General features: G+C 41.1%; 1 protein-coding gene across 18 annotated transcripts in view; it reads left to right on the top strand.

Annotated features, from left to right (window-relative positions):
* PTPRF (protein tyrosine phosphatase receptor type F) overlaps positions 1-25,282 on the top strand; it is a 3,404,399-nt gene that overhangs the window by 2,402,260 nt on the left and 976,857 nt on the right. For 12 of the 18 annotated variants that reach the window (XM_044085434.1, XM_044085437.1, XM_044085428.1 and 9 more), the window contains one exon: positions 8,892-8,918. The exons of the other annotated variants lie outside the window; for them this stretch is intronic. In XM_044085434.1, coding sequence (XP_043941369.1) covers positions 8,892-8,918 — 27 coding nt within the window. The remainder of the gene's footprint in view (positions 1-8,891; positions 8,919-25,282) is intronic. 18 annotated transcript variants of the gene reach the window in all.

The raw sequence follows: 25,282 nt of genomic DNA, 5'->3' as shown, positions 1-25,282 counted from the left end.
TATTTTTTTGTAGTTTATTGAGTCTTAGTAGTTTACCATGACTCTGTTTTCATGTCTGAATTTTAGGAAAAGTGATGTGCTACCCAGCCCCCCCCCCCCCAAACAATCATGTTTTTAACAATTTTTTTTTTTTTTTTTATTTGGGCAATGCCTCCTCTGAAGAGGGCAAGTCCGCCAGACTGAGAAGTTCCTCAGTGTTTTTGTTCCACTTCCTGACAGTATCAGCAGTTGGTCATCTTTTCACCACAGTTGCTAAAAACAGCCTTCAGTGTCTTGGGATGTTTTGCCAGAACCTATTTGTATGAGTTTTTTCTTCATGACTTTACCAAACTCCTCTCACACCCAGGCCTCTTCCCTTTGGTAATTACTGCAAGTGTGGCCTTTTAAATACTTATCTGTCCATTTCAGAGTTCCGCCACACAGTGGAAAATTGTTTTGAAAAGTTTTTATGAGATCTCCTACCTGTCATCTTCATTTTGTGGTGCACCATGTGAGTTAAGAATTTTATTTTATATTACTTAGTTTGACCTAGTCATCAAACACATACCTTGGCTTTTGCAGCTATATAAAGCATTTTGATTTTCTTGTGCATTTACCAGTGTTCTGTTTGGTTTACTGTAGCAAAACAAACAAACAAAAAAAAATAGTATTGACTGGAAACTTAGTGGTCTGTACTGGACCAAGACAAAATGCAAATGTAATATTCCTTGAGGTTTCAGAATACAAGTGTATCTGTTGGTGCAAGTAAAATAGCTGTATTGCACAGTTTATAATGGGAAACCGATCGCTGTGCTCATAAATCAGCTGAGGATGTTCTGTGTAGCTGTAATGATAGAGCTTACTGAATTTTTGAAGGTTACATTTAGAACCATTAGCCACTGCATTGAATTAAAAAATGCAGAAATAGGCTTCTGTTGTAGGCTTGAAAAAATTCACTTTTCCTGTCCTCTAAAGGCAGAAGTACAGTTGGTTGAAACATTATTAGCTTAACTAAAATGTTGTCAGCCCCTTATAGCATGTGAGCTAGTTACCTGAAGCATCGGCTTGCATTATAGTCCCTGCCTCCCAAGAAGAAGCAGTGGCAGAATCTGTAGAATTGTTTCAATGGCTCTCTATAGAGAGCATCACTGCTCAGTCCTACTTTAAAACAAAATGACTTCTAATTAATACCCAAACCAAAGGATAAAAAGGTCACAGAGGCAAACCACTTAGCAAAAGCTCCAAGAAAGGCCCATCAGAAAGCCCGAATACGTGAGTAAAGATTTAAAAAAAAGTGAAAGTCTAAAGTCATGGACATTAGTTTGTGTGTGTGTGTGTGTGTGTGTGTGTGTGTGTGTGTGTGTGTATATATATATATATATATATATATATATGTATATATGTATATATATATATGTATGTATGTATATATATATATATATATATATATATATATATATATATATATATATATATATATATATATATATATATGGGTTTGTCAGATGATCAGGTTTTTGGGAACCATACAGTCGAGTTTCCGAAAACTCGAATGTCAAAAAAAACCCACTAAAATCTACCTTGTTTACATTTTTGCAGGGGGTCAAGCCCCCTTACCCTCCTGCAAATTATATATACTAACTCAGAGATTGCAGTACAGTAAGGAAAAGGGTAAATTTCCCAATCCGCACTGCATCACAATCTCCATTCAAAAGCTTTGAGTTTTTAAAAACTCGATCATGTGGTCTCAACCGTATGAATTTTGAGTTTCTGAAAACTTTATCAACTGATAAGGGACCCAAATCTATATATACGTATGTTAATGTATATTACATGGGCCACCACTGCAGGAGGTTTAAGGTGTTACAGAGCAAAGACTTTAGCTTTGCTTTGTCTTTCTTTTGACTTCTAGTTAAATGATAGTACTGCTGCCACACCCAAAGTAAGTCAATGCCAGATGAGTTAAGTAGAATGTTCTTATTCACTACCTCTCCATCAGTACCAGCAGTTCCTCCAGCAGTGGTAAGTTTCCTACCCTCCTCTAACTCCTTTAGGAGTCAGAGCTTTGCAGTGCCAGAACTAGAATGCCCAAACCAGCTTGTTTCTTGGGTACAGTTACCAAAGTGGATGCCAGAAAAGCTGTCCAGGAAGTAAGGATGAGACTGCCTTAGGTTTGCTTATGTACTTTGGATACTAGTAGTGGTGCTCTCCCCATCACAGTGCAGAAGTGGACACCAAGATGAAATAGCTACTCTCTGACAGGCTATCTGCAGTGGATGAGCACACCACTACCTTGAGATACTGTATTGTAGGAAACAATTTGTGGGAGAGACCATTTGCATATAATGCCAAGCTGGGTGGCACCAGCAGTCTGTCACCTAGTATTTGTAAAGGGAGCATCCCTTGGCATATACTGCAGTACGTGGACTTCATTGGTTATGGTGGTAGTACAGAGATGTGTAATGGTGCAGGTGGAAATGACACAGATACCAGGGATGCCAATAAAAGGATGTTCACCGCAGTCATTTGTGATACCTCTATATGCTTGGGTTGAAATTCTACTAGTAAGTGTTTTGCAGCTTGATGTGCCATTATTTTAGGTTAATCGTTAATCCTGGGCCACATCTGCTTGTTATTCTGATATACTTCAAGGGGAATGATCAGAAATCTGTCTCACTTCTGAAAGATTAGCAAAATTCTAAAGTACATTGCCTAGATGTCCCCTTTTTTGCTGAAATTGCCACTAATGCGTGCCCCATAAAATAGGATTCTAAATATGTATTTGGAGAGCCTGCAATGTAATCAGAAAAGACAGTATTGGGGTCTGTTTTCTCAGACTATCTTGACATAGGGTGATTTTCTGCTACGGCTTTCTGTACAGATCATTTTGTTATCCATCCAGACTGTTACTTTATTAAAAGATGAAAATGGTAGGTGTTTCTTTTTTGAACTCTTGTAGACCCTGTAGGCTTGTAAAAGCTTATATAGATTGGATTTTTTTATTTTTATTAATGCATTGGAATGCTGTATACCTTGCAGCTGCATATCACAGCAAAAATAAGCTAATAAAGTTTTCAAATCTTCTAATGAATTAGTGTCATATTTGAAAAGCTGAGTACAACTGAATCAGCTATTTTCATCATTCTGATAGAATGCTGACATAAACAACAACACTGAGTGGTGCTAATGCAGTGGTGGAATAAACAACGACGCTACGAGTGCTGCCAGTACAGCTATGGCATAAAAAAATGACACTATGAGGGCTTACAGGTATGGTGGTGACATAAACGATGACACTGTGAGTGCTGCTGATACAGAGGTGACATAGACAATGACACTATGAGTGCTGCCAGTACAGTAGTGACTTAAGTATTGACATTTCCAAGTGCTGCTGAAGATGTGTGGTCCCCAGTTTAGCATATTTCTGAAAGATATTAAAAAATTCATTTCATTTTATTTTTAAAGTGCTTTTCTCAGTGGTCCTCTTTCAAGTAGTTCCATACAGAAAACATCCTGGTAGCACTACACTTTAGAAAGCAGTAGGGCTGTGCAGATGAGTACATTTCACTTCAAGCTTCTGCTTTTGAAATTATTTTCACAGTCATTACTTAGTCCAGTATGTGCTGCTCCTAGACTTCTTTGGAACATAAAGCACATTTTACTTACAGCTTTGCAGTAGTGGCACATTTTGTAAAGTGGTGGCACTGCAGTATTGAAAACTAAGGCAGTAAACTGCTAATCAAGCTGTTGTGTGTGCCTTTAGGTAGGAATCCTACAATTTCTTCATTCTGTGTGAACCAAAGTGAATGCCCAACCCAAAGCTCTCAGGTCACCTTTTTAAAAGAGGTGAGTGCAAGTCGTAGCTGATTAACAGAAACTAAAGCAGTGCATTCCCCTTGACTGTTGTCAGAATCAGGGTGTCAAAACCTACAGCAATGATACATAAGGGATAAAACACTGTCTGTGACCTAGATGACCTGTGTTTAAGCACTGGTCGGGGGGGGGTGTTCTGAAGGAGCTGGTAGAAGAAGATGGGCATGCCCATCCTAGGGAATGGAGGGGAGGGCAGAGTGGAGGCAGCTACATACCCCTGGAATTACATGGATGAGGGGAGGTAATACAGATATGTGGCTTGGGATGTTGGGCAGATGATGGGATCATTGAGCCACGACCTGGTGGTAAGCTTCAGTTCATGTGTGCAGAAGCCATGAGGAAGACACTGTATGGGCCTCTGTAGTGATGCAGATTATAGGTCCCTTCACCCAGGGGTGGAAATAGGCTATTAGAAAATTGTCCAGCTTGACAGGATGCTATTCAGTGGATCGTAGGAGGTTACTAGGCTAATGGTCCTGGTGCCTTTCCAAGCCTAGCCTAGAGTTTATCCCCCCCCAAAAAAACTCAGTCAGCACCTGTCAACCCTGTCAATGAGGGACACAGGTGGAACCCCCGGGACAAATTTGTGGTTTCCCATCCACTCATCAAGGTTGCACTTGAGGGTCTGCAAGTATTGAAGTTAAGCACCCTCATGGCTGCCTGAATGGCAGTTCCCCTCTGGATAGCTCTCACCCTTAACCATGGTGAAATTCCTGAATAGGAGCAAAGAGGCCATTTCATCCTAAGGGGAGCATTGATTATTATGGGTGCAAGTGGCAAAAATCAAACAGAAGAAAAAAGAAAGTATCTGATATGGTAGATTAATTTTAAGAAGTTCGAAGTAATAAACTTATGGATTACATCATGTGCTAGTATGATCTGGACAGGCATTTGGCCAAATACATCAACACCTACACTAATTGTACACTGTTTTGAGTGAATAGACAACAAAAGTACGACTCCCATCTTCTTCCTCTTAATTGTAGTTTTCCTACTGATTCTCTTGCAGCCTTAAATGTCAAGGGGGGGGATCCATTAAGGTTACCACAAAGTGTAGATTACATCATCACTTGGTGTAATCTTTCTGAGTGACTAGACAACACAAGAAATGTGGATGGAATGTTCTTGACTACAGAATCCGAAAACAAAATTCTGTAACTAAAATCAAAAGTAAAAAAACAACCACCGATGTATCCGACCACCACCAAGACCTTTAATATTGAAGTACAATCCTGAGCGCCTTCGTCTTTATACTAAGACTTCCATCAGTTGGTTGTTTTTTTTTTATTTTTGTTCTTGACGGCAGAATGTGTACACTTTCTGGTAACCTTTATGAATCCCAAGTACTGTTTTGAAAGTAGTGCATTTTTTTAATGGACTGTACCAAGTGTTTAGAGTACAGAATTATTCCACATGGAGTCCATGAAAGAAATATAAACTCTTAAGTTGGCAAAAAAGGGACCCCTTATTGCTTTAGCCCTGATGGTCCTAATTAATTATGCATTTGTCATGTGTAATTGGTGTTCAGGACCCACAGCATTGTTCTGTTCTTGACACATGCAGTGGCATCCACACTTTAAAGATACTGTCATCTTCTTGCCTTTGTTGATGTTCACACATACAGTATATTAGATAAAGCGCAAGTATTCACCTCTTTAGTCCTGACAATTTTTGTGGTGAAGTAATACAAACAAATTGGCATTTATGTGTATGGTCAGAATGGCCATTACAAGCTGTGCAACTTTTGCAGAGAAGCCCATTTACAGTAAAAATGTAACTGCCATTTCTCTTCAGACTGGAAAATCAAAAACATAATACAGTAATTTGGCAGCTTTAGACAAAACGTGTATTTGTGTATAAATCTAGTGTTTTTTTTTTATATTTTGTGAAATAGAAATGACTTTAAAATTGAGGACAAAAGCACAATCCAAGGTGTTACACCACAAAGTTGCAGGTGATGGTGTCAAACCTTTTTTGAAGTTGAAAGCATTTGTGTATAGGAAGCAAACAAGGGCAAAAGCAGCAAGTAATTTTTGGGACAGTCCTAAAAATACTTGTTCTACTAGTATTTATTAACAAAACATTCCTTTAACAAATTAAAAAGCATTAAAAAGCATTTTCCATGGAAATACAGTTATCAACAATAAAATATTTTTAAAAACAAGACCAAACAATTCTACACAGTTTAATAAAAATGTTGAAAAATCATTTCATTTCACCTTATTTTATTTTTGTTTCTTTTACCATTGTTTACTGGGGTAGAACACTGAGCAAAGCTGACCAATTGCATGCTCAGTAACATCAAAGCAGAGTAAAGTTGAACAGCTCTATACCTGAATTATATAAATGATAAAGCAATATTCCAATATTAGTCAAGTTAAACATAGCATTTTGAAATAATCTTTTAAACTGAGAGACAGATTCAGTTCCTTTGTTTAAATATTTTTTTAATACGTAGAAATGAAAGAGTAGCATCTCCATGCTCCACCTGTTAGGAAGTCCAGTGGGCTGTTATGCATGGAGCAGTGACCATGCTGTATGGGTCATATTCGTATCAACATTACTCAGTGTAATCTGTGGCTAGGAAGATGGTTTCAGGTGCTGCTGATGATCATGACAGTTTTGAGTTTCTGAGGGTATTCCATTTAATAATCTTTCAAAGATCTTCTGCTACAGAAAATTATCATGCAACTCATTCCATTCTGAAATTTTAACAGTACACTTCATTGGCACCATCAGTGTCAGAGCTGGTGATGTACGCAAAAGAAAATTCTTAAAGTGACACTTTATAGCTGACTAGAGCTGATACATTCCATGTAATGAAGTAGAAATAGGCCTTTTGTTGAAGCTTAAATTTGTTTGTTGTCAGGATTTTCTAGGCAGATTTATTAACATTAAATTAGGCCTGCTTTGCATTCCTTAGTAGCAGGTTGATATGTGAGTATGTTTTTAAATTCTTGAGATGTGTGAAGTTTACATGAACCTTCCTTTTGTTATGTGAATTTAAAAAGGTAGATTGTTTTGTCTTCATAGCTGTCAGTAGTTGTAGTTGGCTAGTAGAAAAGTAGAATGACTAACCTAGAACATTTGCACATAGTAAGCAGTAGAAGGTAGTGTAATCCATGGGCTCAGCACTGTACTATTGGAGTGAACGCACTGTACTATTGGAGTGAACCCCCAAAACTGAAGTTTCATCTTATGCACTGCTGAAAAAAATGTCTACCCATATTAGGAACAGATGAGTTCTGTTCTCGTTTCATATGTATAGCCCAACAAAGAAATGCACTGCAGAAAAGACAGCATCTCCAGTTAAGTTCTGTGTGATTGTACTTGATGTAAATTAAATGAAATGGGGAGGCAAAGCAGTAAATATTGGTCCCCTAGCAAAAAATAGCTGAAATAGTTTGCTTTACGACTTTGCGAGCCTGATATTATGCCATTTTTCAGAGACAGAGGGCAGTTTTGTTTGGGCTATAAGCTCCTGCACTGCAGATTGATTCCCAGTTGTGAGTGTTTGTTAGCAGAAGAGGCTTTCCAGACAAATATATTTTTTGAAAGTCTTTGAGTTCTGTGTCCCTTACCTTTCATCTTGTGTCACACACTGCAACGTAATTGAACAATGAACAAGCTCAATATTTATTTGGTGAGTGTGTGTGAATATTCACTGGCTTTGTTGGACCTTTTAGTTAAAAAAAAAAAAAAAAAAAAAAAAAATGGCCGCAGTTTTTATCTTCTGAGTGAGAAAAGGCTCAAGGGTAGCAAAGTATGTGAGATTTATTTATGATACATATAGAAATATTTTATGTAGGCTAGGGTGCATGAAATGAGTCAATTAAAATCTTCCTGACTTTTTTTTTATTTTTTCTGTCTCATCTCTTGTGCGCTAAAGAAGCATTGACCTGTGTTAGTGTTATTGCTCCCCCTCAGTGATACATTCCCCTTATTTTTCAAATCTTTTAGTTGGTCCTTGTTTTACTAATGCAAGTAGATTGTTCAGTTTGGTGTGCACCCTTGCAAAGTTGTGGTTTTCTTGTGATTTGAGCATCTTAATGATTTTGATGCATTATAACATTTTAAAGGTGTGATAATTTTGTGGTGGCAAGGCCTGTGCATTGAAGATTACTGTCGGGCAGCTTGCAGCTGTGAATAAACCCCTGAATATGCAAGGGCTATGAACAGCTAAGCTGTCTTTGCTGCTGTTCCTGGTGACAGGGAAATTTATAAAGGGGGAAGTGTAACTGGCCTGAGGGAAAACCTCAGCCATCCAGACAGATAATTTTGACTCTTATGGGAAGAAGTTACAGAGTCTTTGTGGCAGTTCGTAGATCTATTCCTCCTCCTCCTCACTGCTTTGACTTGCCTTGCTAAGACGAGGCTTGAAGTAGTGTTTGGTATAGATTGTTTCTTTTTGTAATTGTGTTGGAAACCGGGTGTGAAATTGTGTTTTTAAAACTATGGCCTGGTAAATTCAGATGCATTATGGATGGTAAGACAATATGTCATTTTATTTAGTGCATTGGTACTTGTGTACTAATCTGTGGTTTGGACTAATGAGGGAGCAGGCAGAAGTACCACTACAATTTTGTAGCACATTACCCATTTTTATAGCTTTGTGTTTATTTCCAATGAATAAAGCCTGTATATTGGTTTACACATAAGCCTTAATCAAAACTATGCATTTTATGCATGAGTTAACAATTACATGTTAGCTTTAGTCTTATCTTCCTTAAAACTTGTAAGAGGGTGCAAATTGGGTACATTTATGTTTGTATGTATGTGTTATAGCTGTAGGGGTAGTAATGTTTATATCCTGGTAGATACAGTCATAGCCTGTGCCCACTCAGCAAGTGGTTACATATTATGGTCTGCAGTGCATGTCCATCCCTAATTGTTCTCATAACTCATAATATTCTCCATGTTTCATTACCAATGTAAGTGCTTAGCCCTGCTAAACTGTGTAGTTGTCCTTTTGTTCTTAGTAATTCCATAAATCTTTACATGTCTTAATGTCTGTCTCTCCTTCCCGTCATTTCCATCAGTGGATACTTGAGGATCCAGCGGACTATGTGAGTAATAATGTGTGTCTGTGTGCCAATCTGGATGAAGGACTTTTAAATGTATTTAAGCATGAGGCTGTCAGGTGGTAGAACAGCTAGTCAAAAGGAAGGTTTAATACCAGGTTTTGGGAGGTGCTAAGACATCACACACTTTTCCTGGTGTTGCAGAATAGACTTTTGACGTACTATGACGGTAAAGAGGAGTGTCAGCCAATCAGAAAATGTATCCAACTTGATGCAGTAGTAAGTCAAAGCAAGATCATTGTTGTATTATATGAGAACCAGATGAGGTGTACTGCATATAAGCACAAGGTGCACCCTTTTGAGTATCCTCTGACTAATCTGAATGGTACAATAAAAGGAATGAGGCTTGCAAACTGCACAACTTTGATAGAGTGTAAGTGCTAGCCTGAATAGAGACTTCTGAGGCAGTGATTGTGTTACCTTCAGCTGTTTGTGTCCTGACAGCCTCATGTTTTTGCTTTGTGTTTGCATATTGATGATTTCCTTTGTCAGAAAATCTTTTCGAGCATGCTGTTGTGTGATCAATTTGCTTTACTGGAAAGGTTGCATGAGAATTTTTTATTTTTATTCCTTATTTAAGAATCAGTGATATATATTATTTTAATGATTACATCTTTACTCTGGTGTTGGCACAGTTTTGCATGCTTTATAGAAACTATGAAAATAATTCTTACATTACTGTACATGTTGCTATGCTGATATTTTTGACAGACTGCAGATAAAGGTTTTCTATTGAAAGAGCAGAGTGTCTACCCTCCCCCAAATAATAGTGTGCTACGTTTCTCCTGTTAGTAAGGGCCTCATTGAGTATCTGACAGAACTAAGTGCCAGTGCTGCGTCAGGTAAAGAACTTAAATATTTGCCATTTAAAGTTGTGCACTAGTCAGTAATTTGATCTGTTCCTAGCTGTACAAAATAAAATTCATCATCTCTTTAGGTAGTTCTTTGACAGTCTCTTGAATAGTGGTGTCTGTGTGTCTGATTTCTGTAATATGATAATTTGTACTAGCAGTTAGAAATGATTGTCATGAAATTATATAGGCTGCTTTGTTTTTGCAAGAAAACTTTCAAAGTAACTACCACAATAGCAGCTGAAAATGAGGCATTATAAGAAATCTTAATCTTGTAAGTGGATCCATACTGTGTAACCTCTAGAACTAATACTGCTGGCATTAAGACCACTTGACACCTTAGACACTTGCATGCTGCCAAGAACGTACGCCCTAGTCCCATGGTGCACCTCCAGATCCTCGTGTCTGTAGGTCTTTGCTGTGGTAAAGCTCCAAACCAAAGGGTAAAAAGGTCACACAGACAAAAAACATTCAGTAAAAACTGCAAGAAAAATCCAGCCTAGCTAGAGTTTTCACTGTGTGATACCTTAAACCTCCTGTAGTGGAGGCCCATGGGGCATATGCAAATGACTCCTTAAGGACATAGTGTTTCAACTACATGGTTTCTGAATGCCTATTACTTTTTCTTCATAAATCTTTAAATTTCTTTCTTTAAGAGTAAAGCCATACCCCACTAGATGTGGACTTCCATGCTTCTGCTGTTTGTGACTTCATCATAACAGCATAAGTGGATTGTTTGGCTAGACTTCAGAAACACAGGGCTTGTAAACCCAGCTGATGCCCATATACATTAAGCTGTCTGCAAAATATCCCAACTAACATCCAAATCAAAGGGTAAAAAGGTAATCACAGACTTACCATTTGGTAAAAACTGCAAGAAACCCCCATTTGGCTTTATTGGACTGAATGTACCCATAAAGTCTAAAACAAAATTGAAAAAAGTCATGATCATTCAGAAGCCATGTAGCTGAAACACTTTGCCCTTAAATGCTCATTTGCATATGTCCCATGGTCCTCCATTACAGGAGGTTTATGGAACTTCACAGTGAAAACTCTAGCTTGACTAGATTTTTCTTGCATTTTTTGCTATGCTAAAGCTAACATGCCGATGTACCTTCCTGCCATAGGCTGCCCTTCAGTGCACTATTTTTTCTCTCTCTCTGTTCATCGTTTCAAACTCTCTGAAAATATCCTTCCATTTTACTGTTGCAGTGAGTATTCATAACATTAGGGATCCCCTGCCTAATGCAGCCCAACATCCGGCCAGTATACCAAAGCTTTAGGTTGCTTTAAGGTACACCGTACGTTATACTCATGCTCCCCTCATAGTATAGGGGATAATGGTGATGTCCAGGCATACCATCCTCAGAACTTCTTTACCGCCAGCCCAAACGCCATCTCTTGATTGTCAGTCTGAACGGCTATGTTCCATTACTGGTTTCATTGAGCCGTCGCAGATAAGTGCCCCATTTGGGTTCCTATTTACTTGTCTTTTGTTGCTTGTGGGGTTTCATGTCATCCAAGAAGGGTAAATGCCAGTGTGGAAGACAGATTCCCCATAAAGACCACCACAAACAGTGTCTGTTTTGCCTTGGCGCCTTGTATGACCATACGCCCTGTTACATCTGACAGGCTTTTGTATCTGAAACTTTGCGTAGTAGACTTTCTTCTGTGGTGCTGTATCTTGAGAGTCATCATCTTAAACTTCTTGCGAAATATACAGTGGAGGGATCTTCACGCCCCGATGGACAGCCATCAGGGAAAGAAGGTGGCCAAGAAGCCTAGGCTAGAATGTTCTACTGCTCAGCCACCACTGGACATTTCTCCTGAGGTGTGAAAATGTCTGGAGGTTCACCCAGCTTTGAAGGTGGATTTCCCTGCCTCGACTGGGTTGGGGCCCGGCAGGGGTCTGGCTTTAACCACGTCCAAGAAGGCTTTGCAGACATCCATTTCAGATGTTCAGGGGGAACCAGAGTTGATCATTTCCGAGGGACCTAGGGGTGTTCCTCCTTTAGTCAGAGAAGAAGTCCCAACTACCATTATTGAATGTCGTCCTGGGGCATGGCCTTCCAGGTTTTATAAGGCAGAGATCTCATTTAAGAAAAAAACAAAAAAAAAACTAAACATATTTCCCCTGCTGCTAAGGATCCACAGAGTGAGTGGCAGGCCTTCACTCATGGCTTGTTTACTGCTTTGATGGCATTGAAACCTCCTCAGGGAGTTTCTGTTTCAGCTCCCCCTTGGTCCTCTACTCCTCTTAAAGGACCCAGGGAATAGGATTCCTCTGTGGAAGAGTTGGATTTGGTTGAGGAATCCCTTGCTTACTCTTCTCAGATTCCTTCTCCTTTGGACTGTGGGTCAGGAGAAGAGGCATCTACTAGTCCTGATACTCCCTTTGAAGAGGTTTCTTTTGGGGTCACAGTCTCAGGATGATGGAGCTCTTTAAGTGGGATTGTGGTCAGGTCTCTGAGATTTATAAGAGGTACTATGAGTTGCTGCAGATGGAATCTCTTAAACCTTCTGCTGTTCCTCCTGTTTTGGCTGCTTTGTTGGATGCGTATTCCAATGCCTCTAAACTCCAGATTCTCAGCTCTATGCTTCCAAGAAACCCAATAGGTTTTGTAGGATGCCTGATGACTATAAATTTTTGTACACGTGTCCTGCTGCTTGACCCCTTGTTGGTGTCTGTAGCGTCTGAGAAGCTCTCTCAATTGCTTCCTTTGCCCAGATTACTTCCCTCTGATAAAGACAGCAGAACCATGGAAAGGCTAGGTAAGAACGTTTAACACCTCGGCTACCTTGACTTTTAGGGCTGTTAATTGTCAGACCATATGTCCAGGTATGTGTACGCTCTCCTATCCCAGGCTTGTCAGGTTTTATCTGGTCTTCCAGACTCTGAGGCTAAAACCTCTGATATTTCCCTGTTAGGGACTTATTCCCAGGTGGCTCATCGTTCCATCAAGTGTAGTTATGATGCAGCAGATGTTTCTTCTAAGACTGCTGCTTTTGGGTCAGTGATGAGGAGGTATTCTTGGCTTTGGCTTCAGCCTTTGCCTGATATCAAGTCTAAGTTGATGGACGCCCCTCTTAATAAACACTTGTTTGGTGAGGCTGCTGCTGATTTGTTTAAGTCCCTTCAGGATAAGGCTAAGGCCTTACAGAAACTCAAATGTATGTTTGTTTCTCCTGTTCCTGAATTTCAGAGAAATTACCCCAATAAGCCAGACTTTGTTAGAAGACCATCTCACCCCCCCCCCCCCACCACCACCACCACCACCAAGGGCAAAAAGGATGGCAGGCTCCTCCTGCTAAGGCTTCTCAGACTTCAGTGTTTCAGAAGGCTTCCATTCCAGATAAACCAGGTGCTGTCTGACTATCCTATTCTTCCCAGCCACTTTCCTCTTTCTCTTGCTGTTTGGCTACAGATTACTCAGGTTTCCTGGGTTCTGTCCATTATTCGCCAAGGGTATTTCATGGTGTGGAAACCCCTTCCCCCTTTTTATGGGTATTCCTTAGCCCCCTCGGGAACAACAACTCTCCTTTTTCCCAGAGGTGCTGCTGGACCTTTTGACTCGGGGGTACTATTAAGGACTTGCCTGTGTCCCAAAGGAGGACGGATTTTACTCCAGGATGTTTCTAGTACCCAGAATGGAGGGTACTTGGAGACCAATTCTAGACCTCTCTCATCGAAACACTTTTCTGAAGGTGCCCACTTTTCGAATGTTGTTCCTTCAGACTTTGCTCCCTCTTTTGCTTCCTCAGCCTTATATGGTGTCTCTGAATCTCAAGGGTGCTTATCTCCACATTCCGATCCATCCTTTTTTCAGGAAGCTATTACATTTCTCTGTTGTTTCCATGGCATTTTCAGTTGTTTGCTTTGCCCGTTGGCCTTTCTACTGCTCCAAAGGTATTCACCAAATGTCTCATTCCTGTGATTGCTTTTTGCAAGATTTATGGGATCCAAGTATTTCCCTACTTGGAAGACGTTCTTTTTCAGGCATGCTTTCTAGAGATCCTGTTGCAAAATCTCCTTTTTGCCATTTCTCCTCTTCAGAGTTTGGAGTTTACAATAAACTTCAAAAATTCTTCTCTGACTTCTTCTCAGGACCATGTTCTTCTTGGTTGCAAGATTCAGGTGGTACATTTGCTAGCATCCCTGCCTCCTCCCAAGACCGAAACCCTCATATCCTTATTTCAAACTCTTCTTCCTGTGGCTTCCATTTCAGCCAGGGAGTTTGAGAGCTCTGTGTTTCATGGCATCCGCCATCCCTATGCTCCCTCTGGCCAAACCTCACATGAAGTTTCATTGGTTCCTGAAGTCAGTTTTGCTTCAACATGCTCATCCCCTGGTACTTGTAGTTCCTTTCCTACCTTGTCTCAAGAAGGAACTTCACTGGTGGATCCAGCAGTTGGCCCTAAATGCAAGGCTCCCTTTCTATCCCCCTCTTCCCTCTCAGGAGCTGTTCATAGAAGCTTCAGACGTTGGATAGGGAGCAGCTTTTGGCTTCCTATTAGTGCAGGTAGTGTGTTCTCCTCTTCAACAGAAGAAGCACATCAATGTCGGAGATGAGAGCCCTTCTGCTGACTCTTCAGGCTTTTCATCCTGTTTTCTTTCCAAGACCTCTCAAGGTCACAGTGATATAGTATGTAAACAAGCAGGAGAGAACAAGATGTTATATCTTTGCCAGATGGCACTCCTGGTGTGGGATCTTGCTGGCCATTATCAAGTGACTCTTCAGGCACTTTACATTCCCTCAGGTCAAAACATTGTGACAGACACACTGAGCAGGTCCTTAACTCAGTCCCACAAATAAGATCTTCACAGGGATATGTTTCTGGGCATTGTCCACTCCTCAGATAGACCTATTTGCCTCCCATCTGAACAGACAAAGTCCTCTATTTTGTGCCAAAGTCCCAGGTCCTCTGGTGTGGAAGGTGGAAGTCCCCTCTTTTTCTTGGAAGGGGATGTTTCTTTTTGCTTTCCCTCCCCTTCCCCTCATTCCAAAAGTCCTGTTCAGAATTCAACAGGACACCCCCAAAATCTTGTTGGTGACTCCCTGTTGGCTGAAACAGCATTGGTTACTTCTTCTGCATTTAATCAAGGGCAGATGTTCTTCGTGTTACACTGTTGCAGTCATTACATTTGGGGTAATCTGCTGGCAGGTTGCCCTCAGTCGGCCTGAATAACAAAGTCTTGGGTCTTGCATCGGTTGCTGTCTCCTCTTCCATGACGTCAGGTCGTCAGGGGTATAAAACATGCAGCCGACGCCATTTTATTCAATCTTTCTTGCCGCGCAGTGCCCGAAGCAGAAGCAGTTTGCAAGTGCCAGTCATCCGACTCCTGAAATTTTTGCATTTGAGTTTCAGAACTGAAGTCTTCAAACTAACGCTAAGTATCCCGTTGGGGTAACTTTTTCTTGCTCCTTACCGATGTCAGTAAAAGTTAATAATTGCATTACTTGTGGGAAGCAAGTAACCTCATAAGGATTTTCATTTATACTGTATTTCTTACGTAGGCCCAGATCATAACATGCCTTGCTGAAGGTTTTGTGTAAGATTTAACCAACGCACTATTAAGCGTCGGTATAGTTTTGCTTCTAAATATTTTGGATTAAAATTTAATTATCCTGAAATGTTGTCGGTTAGCAATCCGACTACCGGAGTTGACAAAAAAAGCAAAGAAAAAGACAGACCGTTGGTCCAAAACCGCCGACGAAGCTTCTCTTAAGCCAGTAGCCGGTTCGCCGGTACTCAGTGAGGCGCTTTCGCAGTCCCTGATACCTGCTACTTTTGAGTCGCAGGCCTCTACCCCGAGACCCATTCGGAGTCCAGTATGCCGCGGGATTCTGAGTATTGAACCTACGGATGTCTCTTCCTTGGATGGGTCCGGAGCCACTGAGCAGGCATCAGCTTCTGAGGGTGTTTTCAGGCCTCAACATTTTTATATAAAACCGATGCCAGCCTCAAAAACATGGTCAAAAGCATCTTCTATGTCTAAAAAAATGACGCATGAGCCATGTGCTCAGGCCCCTATGCCTAAAAAACAGATGATCAAAATGGCTGAGGACTTGATCAGGGGTTCCCAACCCCCCTCCGCTAAGAGGCCTAGACAAGGCACTGATTATGAATCTTCAGATCAGGTTTCCATTTCTTCTGATCAGGATTTTTCCATTCCACCCTCTGAGGATTCTGATGCAGAGGAATCCATCCCATCTGCATCTCCTCCTGAGGATTACTCTTTTGGAGAAACTTTGCATACTTTAAGGGAACATTTTCACTGGGAGAGTTAGAACTTCTCTGAATAAAAAAAAGAGGCTTAGGGATTTCCTTCTTCCTCAGCATAGGCCTTTGGCTATACCTCCTATATTAGACATTGTTGATGATGTGTTTTCGGAATCAAGCATGGCTCCTGATTCCCTACCTCCGGCTCTTAGTAAGCCAGACAGATATTACAGGGTTCCTGACTCCCACAAATTTCTATTCAAAAATCCTGCTGCTGACCCTGAGACTATTTCACAGGGTCCCAAGGGTGTTAAGGTCTCTACAGCCAAAAATCCTACCCCCTCTGATAGAGATTCCAGGGCGCTGGATAGATGGGGAAAGAAGGTTTATACGTCTGCTACCTTGGGAATCAGAGCCTTAAACTGCCAGTTTCATATACTTAAATATCAACAGCATGTTATGGGCCTACTGAAACAGAAAATGATGTTGATTTCTGATTGTGTGGAAAATAGAGTTACAAGAATTATTGCATTCAGCAGAACATGTTGGAAAGCATACTTTGCAATGTGGTTTTGATTCCTTGGAGGCCTCTTGCAGGGCCGTAGTTACTGGATCTGTGATTAGAAGGCATGCCTGGCTCAAGGAGCAAAATCTGCCTGATCATGTTAAAGCTAAATTGTTGGATGCCCCCTTGCAGCATGACACTCTGTTTGGTAATAAGGCAGAAGAGGTTTTAAAGAAAATGGAAGACAAAGCTAAATCTATGCAAACTGTAAAAGATTTCTTGCAAGTGCAGCCACCCAGGTTCAGTAGGTACTGGCCTACTAAAAATTGGTCCTTTCCTGTGTCCAACGGAGCCACTCAAGGCAAATCCAGGCGCTCAAAGGGCTCCATATACCAATCACAGGGTTCTTACAGGTCAAAGCAATGGGGTGCCTCCACCTCCAAATCTGGAGGAAACAAAGGACAGCCCTACAGTAAGCAGTCTCAATGACTTTTCCTCTACCATCACCAAGCACTTATCTTTTGACAGCCCCCTTGGGGGGGGAAACTAGAACTTCATGCTCAAAATTGGCAGTTAATTACCCAGGACAGGTGGGTATTGAGCAAAGTATCCCAGGGCTACAGATTTCATTTCCATACTTTGCCAATTCCAAACGGATGGCCAGGTCTGCCAAAAAATCAGTGGGCAGAGGCTCAGAAACACGTTATGTCCCTCATGGATATGATGGCTATTCAACCAGTACCAGAAAAGGAAAAAGGACAAGGTTTGTATTCAAGACTTTTCCTGGTACCCAGAAAAGACCATTCTTGGCGTCCAATACTGGATTTATAGATTTTGAACACATTTCTGGACATTCCAAAATTCAAAATGCTGACTTTACAACAGCTACTGCCTATGCTGGGCAGAAACGCTTGGTTAGTGACTCTAGACTTAAGAGGCATACCTGCATATCCCAATAAGGGAATCATGCAGAAGATACCTCCACTTCAAGGCAGGTTTTTTTGCATTACCAATTCTCTGCACTGCCCTTTGACTTATCTACTGCGCCCAGGGTCATTACAAAGTGCCTGGCACCAGTAATTGCATTCTGCAGACAATGAGGCTTACAAATTTATCGTTATCTGGACGACTGTCTCATTCAAGCAGAGGACAAGGACACTCTTCTTCAACATCTGGAGTTTGTAAAAAGGCTTCTCACATGCCTAGGGTACACAATAAATGAAAAGAAATCCCAACTGGTACCCTCTCAAATAATTACATTCCTGGGTGCAAGCTTGAATACAACTGCCCAGATGGCTTACCTTATGCCAGACAAACAAAGGCAACTGACAATATACTTCAAACAAATGGCAACAAAAACTCAGTTGTGTACAAGACAAATTCTGCAGGCTTTGGGGTTCATGGCATCCTGCATTCTACTAATTCCATATGCAAGACTGCATATGAGGAAACTTCAGTGGTACCTAAAAAGTTTATGGAGCCAACATTGTCACAGTCTGGAAACAATGATTCCTCTCATTCCCTGCCTACAACAGGAGTTTCTTTGGTGGGCGGAGACATGTCACCAAAACAAGGGACTGTCATTCACTTTACCCCCTGCCACCCAAACCCTAACTACAGACGCATCAGACTATGCTTGGGGGGCCCACCTGACGGGAAGATGCATTCAGGGCAAATGGAGCCTAAAACAAATGCATCTGCATATCAACCAGAAAGAGATATTAGCTGTTCAGAATGCTCTGACAGCCTTCAAGGACTTGCTTCATCCAGGACAACTACAGATAAAGACGGACAACACCACGGTTATGTGGTACATAAACAAGCATGGGGGGTACACATTCCTACCCCCTTTGCAGACTAGCCTGGCAGACAACCTAAGCAGAAATCTTATGGACCCACACGAATGGAAACTGGATCCATAAATCTTCAGCATGTTAACACGGAAATGGGGGAGCCCAGACATAGATGTATTTACCTCTCCCCAAAATTATCAGCTGAACAAATTCTGCACAAGAATTCATCACAAAAAAGCTTGGAAAGTGGATGCCCTATCCTTCAGTTGGAAAAACCTATCAGTCTATGCCTTTCCCCCTCTGCCTCTTCTCTCCAAGGTCTTACTAAAGGTCATGCAGGAAAAACCAAAAATGATCTTAGTTGCTCAGGACTGGCCTCAACAACACTGGGTACCCACTTCTAAGGAATATGTCTCAACTTCTCCCTTGGTACTTGCCTCAAATACCTCATCTACTGTCTCAGCTGAACAGTCAAGTTCTGCACACTCCGCTACAAACTCTGAACCTTGCAGCATGGCTGATCATTTAATTATTCAAACACCATCTCTCAGTAAATCTGTGATGGATGTCATTTTGGAAGCCAGGAGGCGTAGTACTAGAAAATCTTATGCTGATAAATGGAAGAGATTCTGTGCTTGGAACCAAGCACAAGGAACAGACACAGCAAAGCCCAATATTCCTCAGATTTTACAATATTTGACTGAGATGATTGAAAAGGGCCTATCTTTTTCTTCAATAAAAATCCATGCCTCTGCCATCTCAACTCATTACAACACAGAGCCTCCCCTCTTTTCTCATCCTCTGCTTAAACTCCTGTATGGGACCTCAATTTTGTGCTGGAAAAACTCACCCTGCCTCCTTTCAAACCAGCAGCAACTGCGGATATAAAATTTCTATCTTGGAAAACAGTTTTTCTCTTGGCAGTCACTTCAGCAAGAAGGGTTTCGGAACTACATGCTCTCATGGCTGTGGAGCCTTTTATTACATTTTATCCGGACAGGGTGTCCCTCAGGACCAATCCTTCTTTTATGCCTAAGGTGGTATCAAGTGTGGCTCTTAACCAGACAATTCACCTGCCAACTTTTTACCCAAATCTGCAGAACAAGGGGGAGCGGATTCTGCATTCATTGGACGTACACAAACAGTTAAGATTCTACTTGAACAGGACCAAATCTCTAAGAAAGTCTGAGCAACTACTGGTAGCATTTGCTGCAGGGTCAGAGGGGAAGGCTATTTCAAAACAGACTATTTTTAAGTGGATAAGCCACTGCATTTGTTTCTGCTACCTGCACCATGGTAAACCTGTGCCCAAGGGGATCAGATCTCATTCCACCAGGGCTGCCTCTACCTCAGCAGCTTTTCTCAGAGGGGTTCCAACCAAAGACATTCTAGAGGCTGCTACTTGGAGCTTTGTTCATACCTTCACAAAGCATTATCATTTGTCTTTCTTCTCCAAATCCAGGGCAGGCTTTGCCACTGCAGTACTGCAGGGCCTTATAGCCGCTCCTAATGCTGTTTAGCTCCATCCTCCCATCCATAGCTTTGGGATTCTACCCAAAAGTAATGACTGCAACAGTGAAACACGAAGAACATAGCACAGTTGTGTACACTTACCATAAATGTAGATGTTCGAGTGTATTCACTGTTGCAGTACGGGTTACCCACCCGCCATCCCCCTTTTCTATACCTTTTTCTTTACTTCACTATATACTAAAGCCTTTGTGGTGTATTTGCTGTTAGATTAAGGTAAAGTTTATGTTGCTAAAAGTGCATTTACATATATTTATTTATATATATATATATATATATATATATATTTTTTTTTTTTTCTTTTTGCTCCCCATTTGGGGGGGCACCTGACATCTGGGGCAAGAAAAACTGAATAAAATGGCTTCGGCTGCATGTTTTATACCCCTGACGTCATGGAAGAGGAGACAGCAACCGACGCAGGACCCAAGACTTTGTTATTCAGGCCAACTAAGGGCAACCTGCCAAACTGACGCAAGACCCAAGACTTTGTTATTCAGGCTGACTGAGGGCAACCTGCCAGCAGATTACCCCAAATGTAATGACTGCAACAGTGAATGCACTTGAACATCTACATTTATGGTAAGTGTACACAACTGTATTTTCTCACAAGTTACCTCACAGGGTGAATCTACTCACACAAGACAAGGGATCTCTTGTCCATCCCTACCTGTCCACTCTTCAGCTGACTCTGTGGGTGATAGGATTTTGAGTCCACATGCACACCTTTTTTCTGAGGACGTGCTTAGGGCCCTGCAGGAGGCCAGGAGACCCAGTACTAGGAAATCCTAATTTGGTGTCTTTCTCTAAATCTGGATCCACTTTCTGTGGATGTTTCTTTGGTTCTCTCTCATCTGTGTGACTTGCTCAATGCTGGGTTGGCTTATTCTTCTGTTAAGACCCAGTTTTCAGCTATATTTGCTTGTCTGCCTTTATCTCCTTCTTTAGCTTCTAGATTTGAAGCTAAATAACTCCTGAAAGGCATTCTTCATATTAGGCCTCCCAAGAAGCCTGTTCCTCCTCCCTGGGATCTTAATTTGGTTTTGGAGAAATTGACTCTGACTCCTTTTGACCATGCGGCTTCAGCTTCCTTGCAACATTGGTCTTGGACTGTTCTTTTGTTAGCCCTTACTTCTTCTAGTTGGGGGTCTGAGCTTCAAGCCCTTATAGCTTGTCCTTCTTTTTTCGTGTTTCATAGGGACAGTGTGTCCTTGCGTATGAATCCTTCTTTTATGCCTAGTGTGGTGATGAATGAGTTGTCCTTTAATCAGTCTGTTCATCTTCCCTTCTCCACATTCTGCTAGTGAGAAGGTGCTGCTTGTGCATATTTGGATAAGACTAAGACTGTTAGGAACTCTTATCAGCTGTTTGTTTCCTTTCATCCCAGGTCCTTGGGATTAGCTGCATCCAAGCACACTATTTCTTCCTGGATCTCAGTGCTATTTATTTTTGTTCTTTTCATGTTAAGAGCATTCCTTATTCTGTTAAGGCTCATTCTACTAGACCTGTGGCTTCTTCTGGTGCTTTTTTCAAGGGTTTGGATACAAACTGTATTCTTGAGCAGCTGCCTGGACTTCTGCGCATGCTTTTACCAAGTAGTACAAGTTGGATGGAATTTACAGAGCTAAAGCTTGATTTATTTATTTATTTATTTTTTATTTATTTGCAGTTGGTTTACCAGGATAGTCCATTGGGCCAAAAAGAACCCGTTTTCAATGGAGTCCTGGGGAGAAAAGCTCCAGCACAGACAAAATTAGGTACATACACAAGATTGCTAAATATTTATACAAAATAGTAGATAAAAAGTCCTGGGGAGAAAAGCTCCAGCACACACAAAATTAGGTACATACACAAGATTGCTAAATATTTATACAAAAGTAGTAGATAAAACATTTAAGCTCAAAATTCAAAAGCATTCAAAGCAATACAATCAATGAGGATTAATGTGAAGTAAATGAGCTGGGAAGTAATGTGAAATACATAACAGAGGAGTTATGCAGAAGGAACGTAAAAGTACATTATAGAGTGGATACTGAAGGAACACAAGCTTTGTTAGGTAAAGTTCGGTATCATAAGCATAAAGGAGGTAAGGATGTCATATATTTATGAGGGGTGGGAGCAAGAGCAATCCCATTGGGAACTTAGATATGTGTGAAGATACTTTTTGAACATGTAGTGGTTAGAGGTGGTACGAATGGATGGTGGGAGTGAGTTCCAGAGACGGGAAAGGTTACAGGATAGTAAGTGTTTACCTGGGGGATAAGATGGTTTATGAACTTCCAGTAGGTTTTGATTGTTGGACCTTAAGACTCTATTTGGTAGGTGCATTTTAAAGGCAGAAGACAGGGAGGGACAAAGAGAGGGGTTGAGAATGAGCTTATGAGCTAAAGTCAGCTGTATATAGATGAGATGATTAGATAGTTCGAGCCAATTTAGTTTTTGGAGAGAGGAACAGTGGTGGGTGGAGGATCTGTGGCTATTAGCGAATTTGGCAATTTTGTTATAGCAGGAGGAAAGCTGGTTTTTTAGAGAGATCTGAAGATTAGTCAGTAATGGAGCCCCATAGAGAAGAGAGGGGATGAGAAAGGAGGAAGCGAGAGTGATTTTGGAGGAGCTAGTAAGATACTGATTCTGACGGTAAAGCATACCTAGTTTTTGATGAGTTTTTTTAATATTAAGTTGTAGATGAGAGTTGAAATTAAGCCGGTTGTCAATTTGAACACCTAGTAGCTTAGCTTCAGATACCAGTTCCAAGGGTGAGTTATTTTGGCTGGTAATAGAGAAAGAGTTTATGTCGAAGGAAGTGGATTTGGAGGGGGTAAATACCATTAGTTTTGTTTTGGAGGCATTGAGAGCTAAGTGATTTATTTTCATCCAATGTTCAGTAATTGAGAAAGCTTCCTGAGTGAGTTTTTGGAGCGAAGAGGAAGAGGTGGCAGAGCAGATAATGGTAGAATCATCTGCGTATTGGATGATATTTGCAAATGGAATAGATTTGTGGAAATCATTTATAAATATATTAAAGAGGAGGGGACCAAGAATAGATCCTTGGGGAACTCCAGTGGGGGTACTAAGGAAAGAGGAAGTGGCCTTCTTCCATATTACAGCTTGGTATCTGTTAGATAAATAACTGGAGAACCAATTTATGGAGGAGGGAGAGAGGTTAAGTTGTGACAGTTTGGATAAGAGCAGGCTGTGTGAAATAGTGTCGAAGGCTTTGGAGAGGTCAAGTAATAGGGTAGAGACAATGTGGCTGCAATCGCGTGCTCTATTAACAATCTCAAGAAAGGACAGGAGGGCTGTCATGGTACTATGATTTGGCCTGAATCCATGTTGTGTAGGGGTTAAAAGGTTGTTATCTAAGAGATGTGGAAGGAGTTGAAGCTGGATGCACTTTTCCAGAAGTTTAGATATGGGGGACAGGATAGCAATAGGGCGGAAGTTATTGATGTTGCAATTGTTACCTCCTTTATGGAGGGGGATGATAAAAGCTTGCTTCCACAATAGGGGCACTGTGCATTCATGGATGGAGCGGTTGATTAGAATGCTAATGGGATAGGCAATTGCTTCTGCGGCTATACTTAGGAAGTAAGAGGGGATGTTGTCCGAGCGTTGGTGCATGGCTTCAGTTTCTGAAGAAGTTTTTTTATAGTGGAAGTGGGTATAGGTTTAAATGAGAATAGAGAGGAGTGGGGAGAGAGAGGATTTGAGGAAGATATGGGCTAAGATGGGTTTGAGTAGTGGATGAGGTGGAAGATAGACAGTGAGAAGATGAGAATGAGGAGACAGAGGTAGTGAGGGGAGGGTTGTTTGTGGGAGAGGGTGGGGATGAATTAGATAATGAGGAGGGGCATGTGAAGGAGGATGTGAGTTTGCTAATAGAGTCAATGAAAAAGGAGTTGAACTGTGTAGCTAGATCTAAGTCTGGGCTATTTGGGTCTGGGGTTGGGGTGTGTGGCTTGCTGGGGTTAAGGAGGGTAGAGATCCCCTTCCAGAATCTTTGAGGGTTAGTTTTATTGTTGTTTTGGAGTGTGAAGAAATATTTTTGTCTGTCAGAGATTATAAGCTTTTTTACTTTATTACGAAGGGTTTTGTACGCAATATGTTGTTCTGGGGTTTTGCTAGGGTCATTTGTCTTCTGGATGTACTGGTTGCCTCTTGGTTTTCCTTGGACTGGCATTCCTACTGGGGCTTTCATTTCTGAGGATGGTATATCCAGACATCACCTTTATCCCCTATGCTATGCGAGGAGCATGCATGTGATGTATGACATACCTTAAAGCAACCAAAGGCTTTGGTATACTTGCTGGATGTTGGGCTGCCATAGTCAGGGGATCCCTAATGTTATGAATATTGCAACAGTGAAGAGAAGGACATGTACTGTTAAGTTAAGATTTTATACAGCTCTACTTTTTTGCCAGCTTTTGTAGTTCTTTCTGCTGTAGATATAGGCATTTTGTTGTATGTATTTATAAAGTCTTTGCTGTTTTTCAATTTAATATTCATCTGGTGCATCTCCTGTACTTTCTTCTCTCCTTGTTAAAATAGAAGATTTTTTGGGCTAATCCTTTTGACTGTCTGGCTTTCTTTTAATGTATTCTGCTGAGAATCTGTGCCATTATTCTTCCTGCTATGTTACTGCTCACGTTGTCATTTATTTTTTTCTTGGATGTTTTACATGGATTTTGTAGCTCTGCTTTAAGGTGCTTTGATCCTGGTTGGTTTTAACATTGTTCCTTAAAAAACATGGATTGAGTGTTTCATCCTTACCCCATCAGGAAAAATTCCACTACAGGAATGGCATGTTTGGTGACTTTCTTGCCAGGGTGAGGACAATAATCCTGAATGGTGTCAAATATTTAGGGAAGATAATACTGGTACCATTGGGCACAGGAAGGAGAGACTTCATTATCCTTTATACCAATGAGGCTTGTCTGTCTCCAAGGTAGATGGCTTGGAATCAACACAGCTGACATTAACATCAGGCACTGAGATCTCATTTGACACTTAGGCCTTTGAAGTCTGTCATGCAAAAGATTCATTTTTGTCAAGAAAAAGACTCATCAAAAGACACTGAGGCATCTTCAAAATCTGAGGTTGCTATGGAGCCCACTGTCAATCAGATGCATGCTATAGAGGTGGAGAATCCTGTTTGTTTCCAGCCCTCCCCCCATCGTGTCTTCCCTGCAACTAATGGAATGGATTTTGGACTCAGATTGAAGTTTACTACACAGTCTTCGAACAGCAAATCCTCTAGCTCTGGAATGTGGATTTGTACTACAGGAAGTTGATAGTATTTGTTGAACAACAGAAGCTGACTGGATTCTGCACACCACCAAGATTACATGCTGGAAATGACGGCCTGCACCTACTTTTCTCATTAACTTTGGCGCTTTTCTGGTCTTTCATTGTCTTCCCCTCCTTGACAGTTCCAGCATCTAGTATACTAGC

This window comes from Protopterus annectens, chromosome 10.part0 (assembly GCF_019279795.1).
Source record: "Protopterus annectens isolate FY-2018-M chromosome 10.part0, PAN1.0, whole genome shotgun sequence".
NCBI classification, from domain to species: domain Eukaryota; kingdom Metazoa; phylum Chordata; order Ceratodontiformes; family Protopteridae; genus Protopterus; species Protopterus annectens.
The sequence above is the reverse complement of the archived record's forward strand: the minus strand, read 5'-3'. Positions and strand labels throughout refer to the sequence as shown.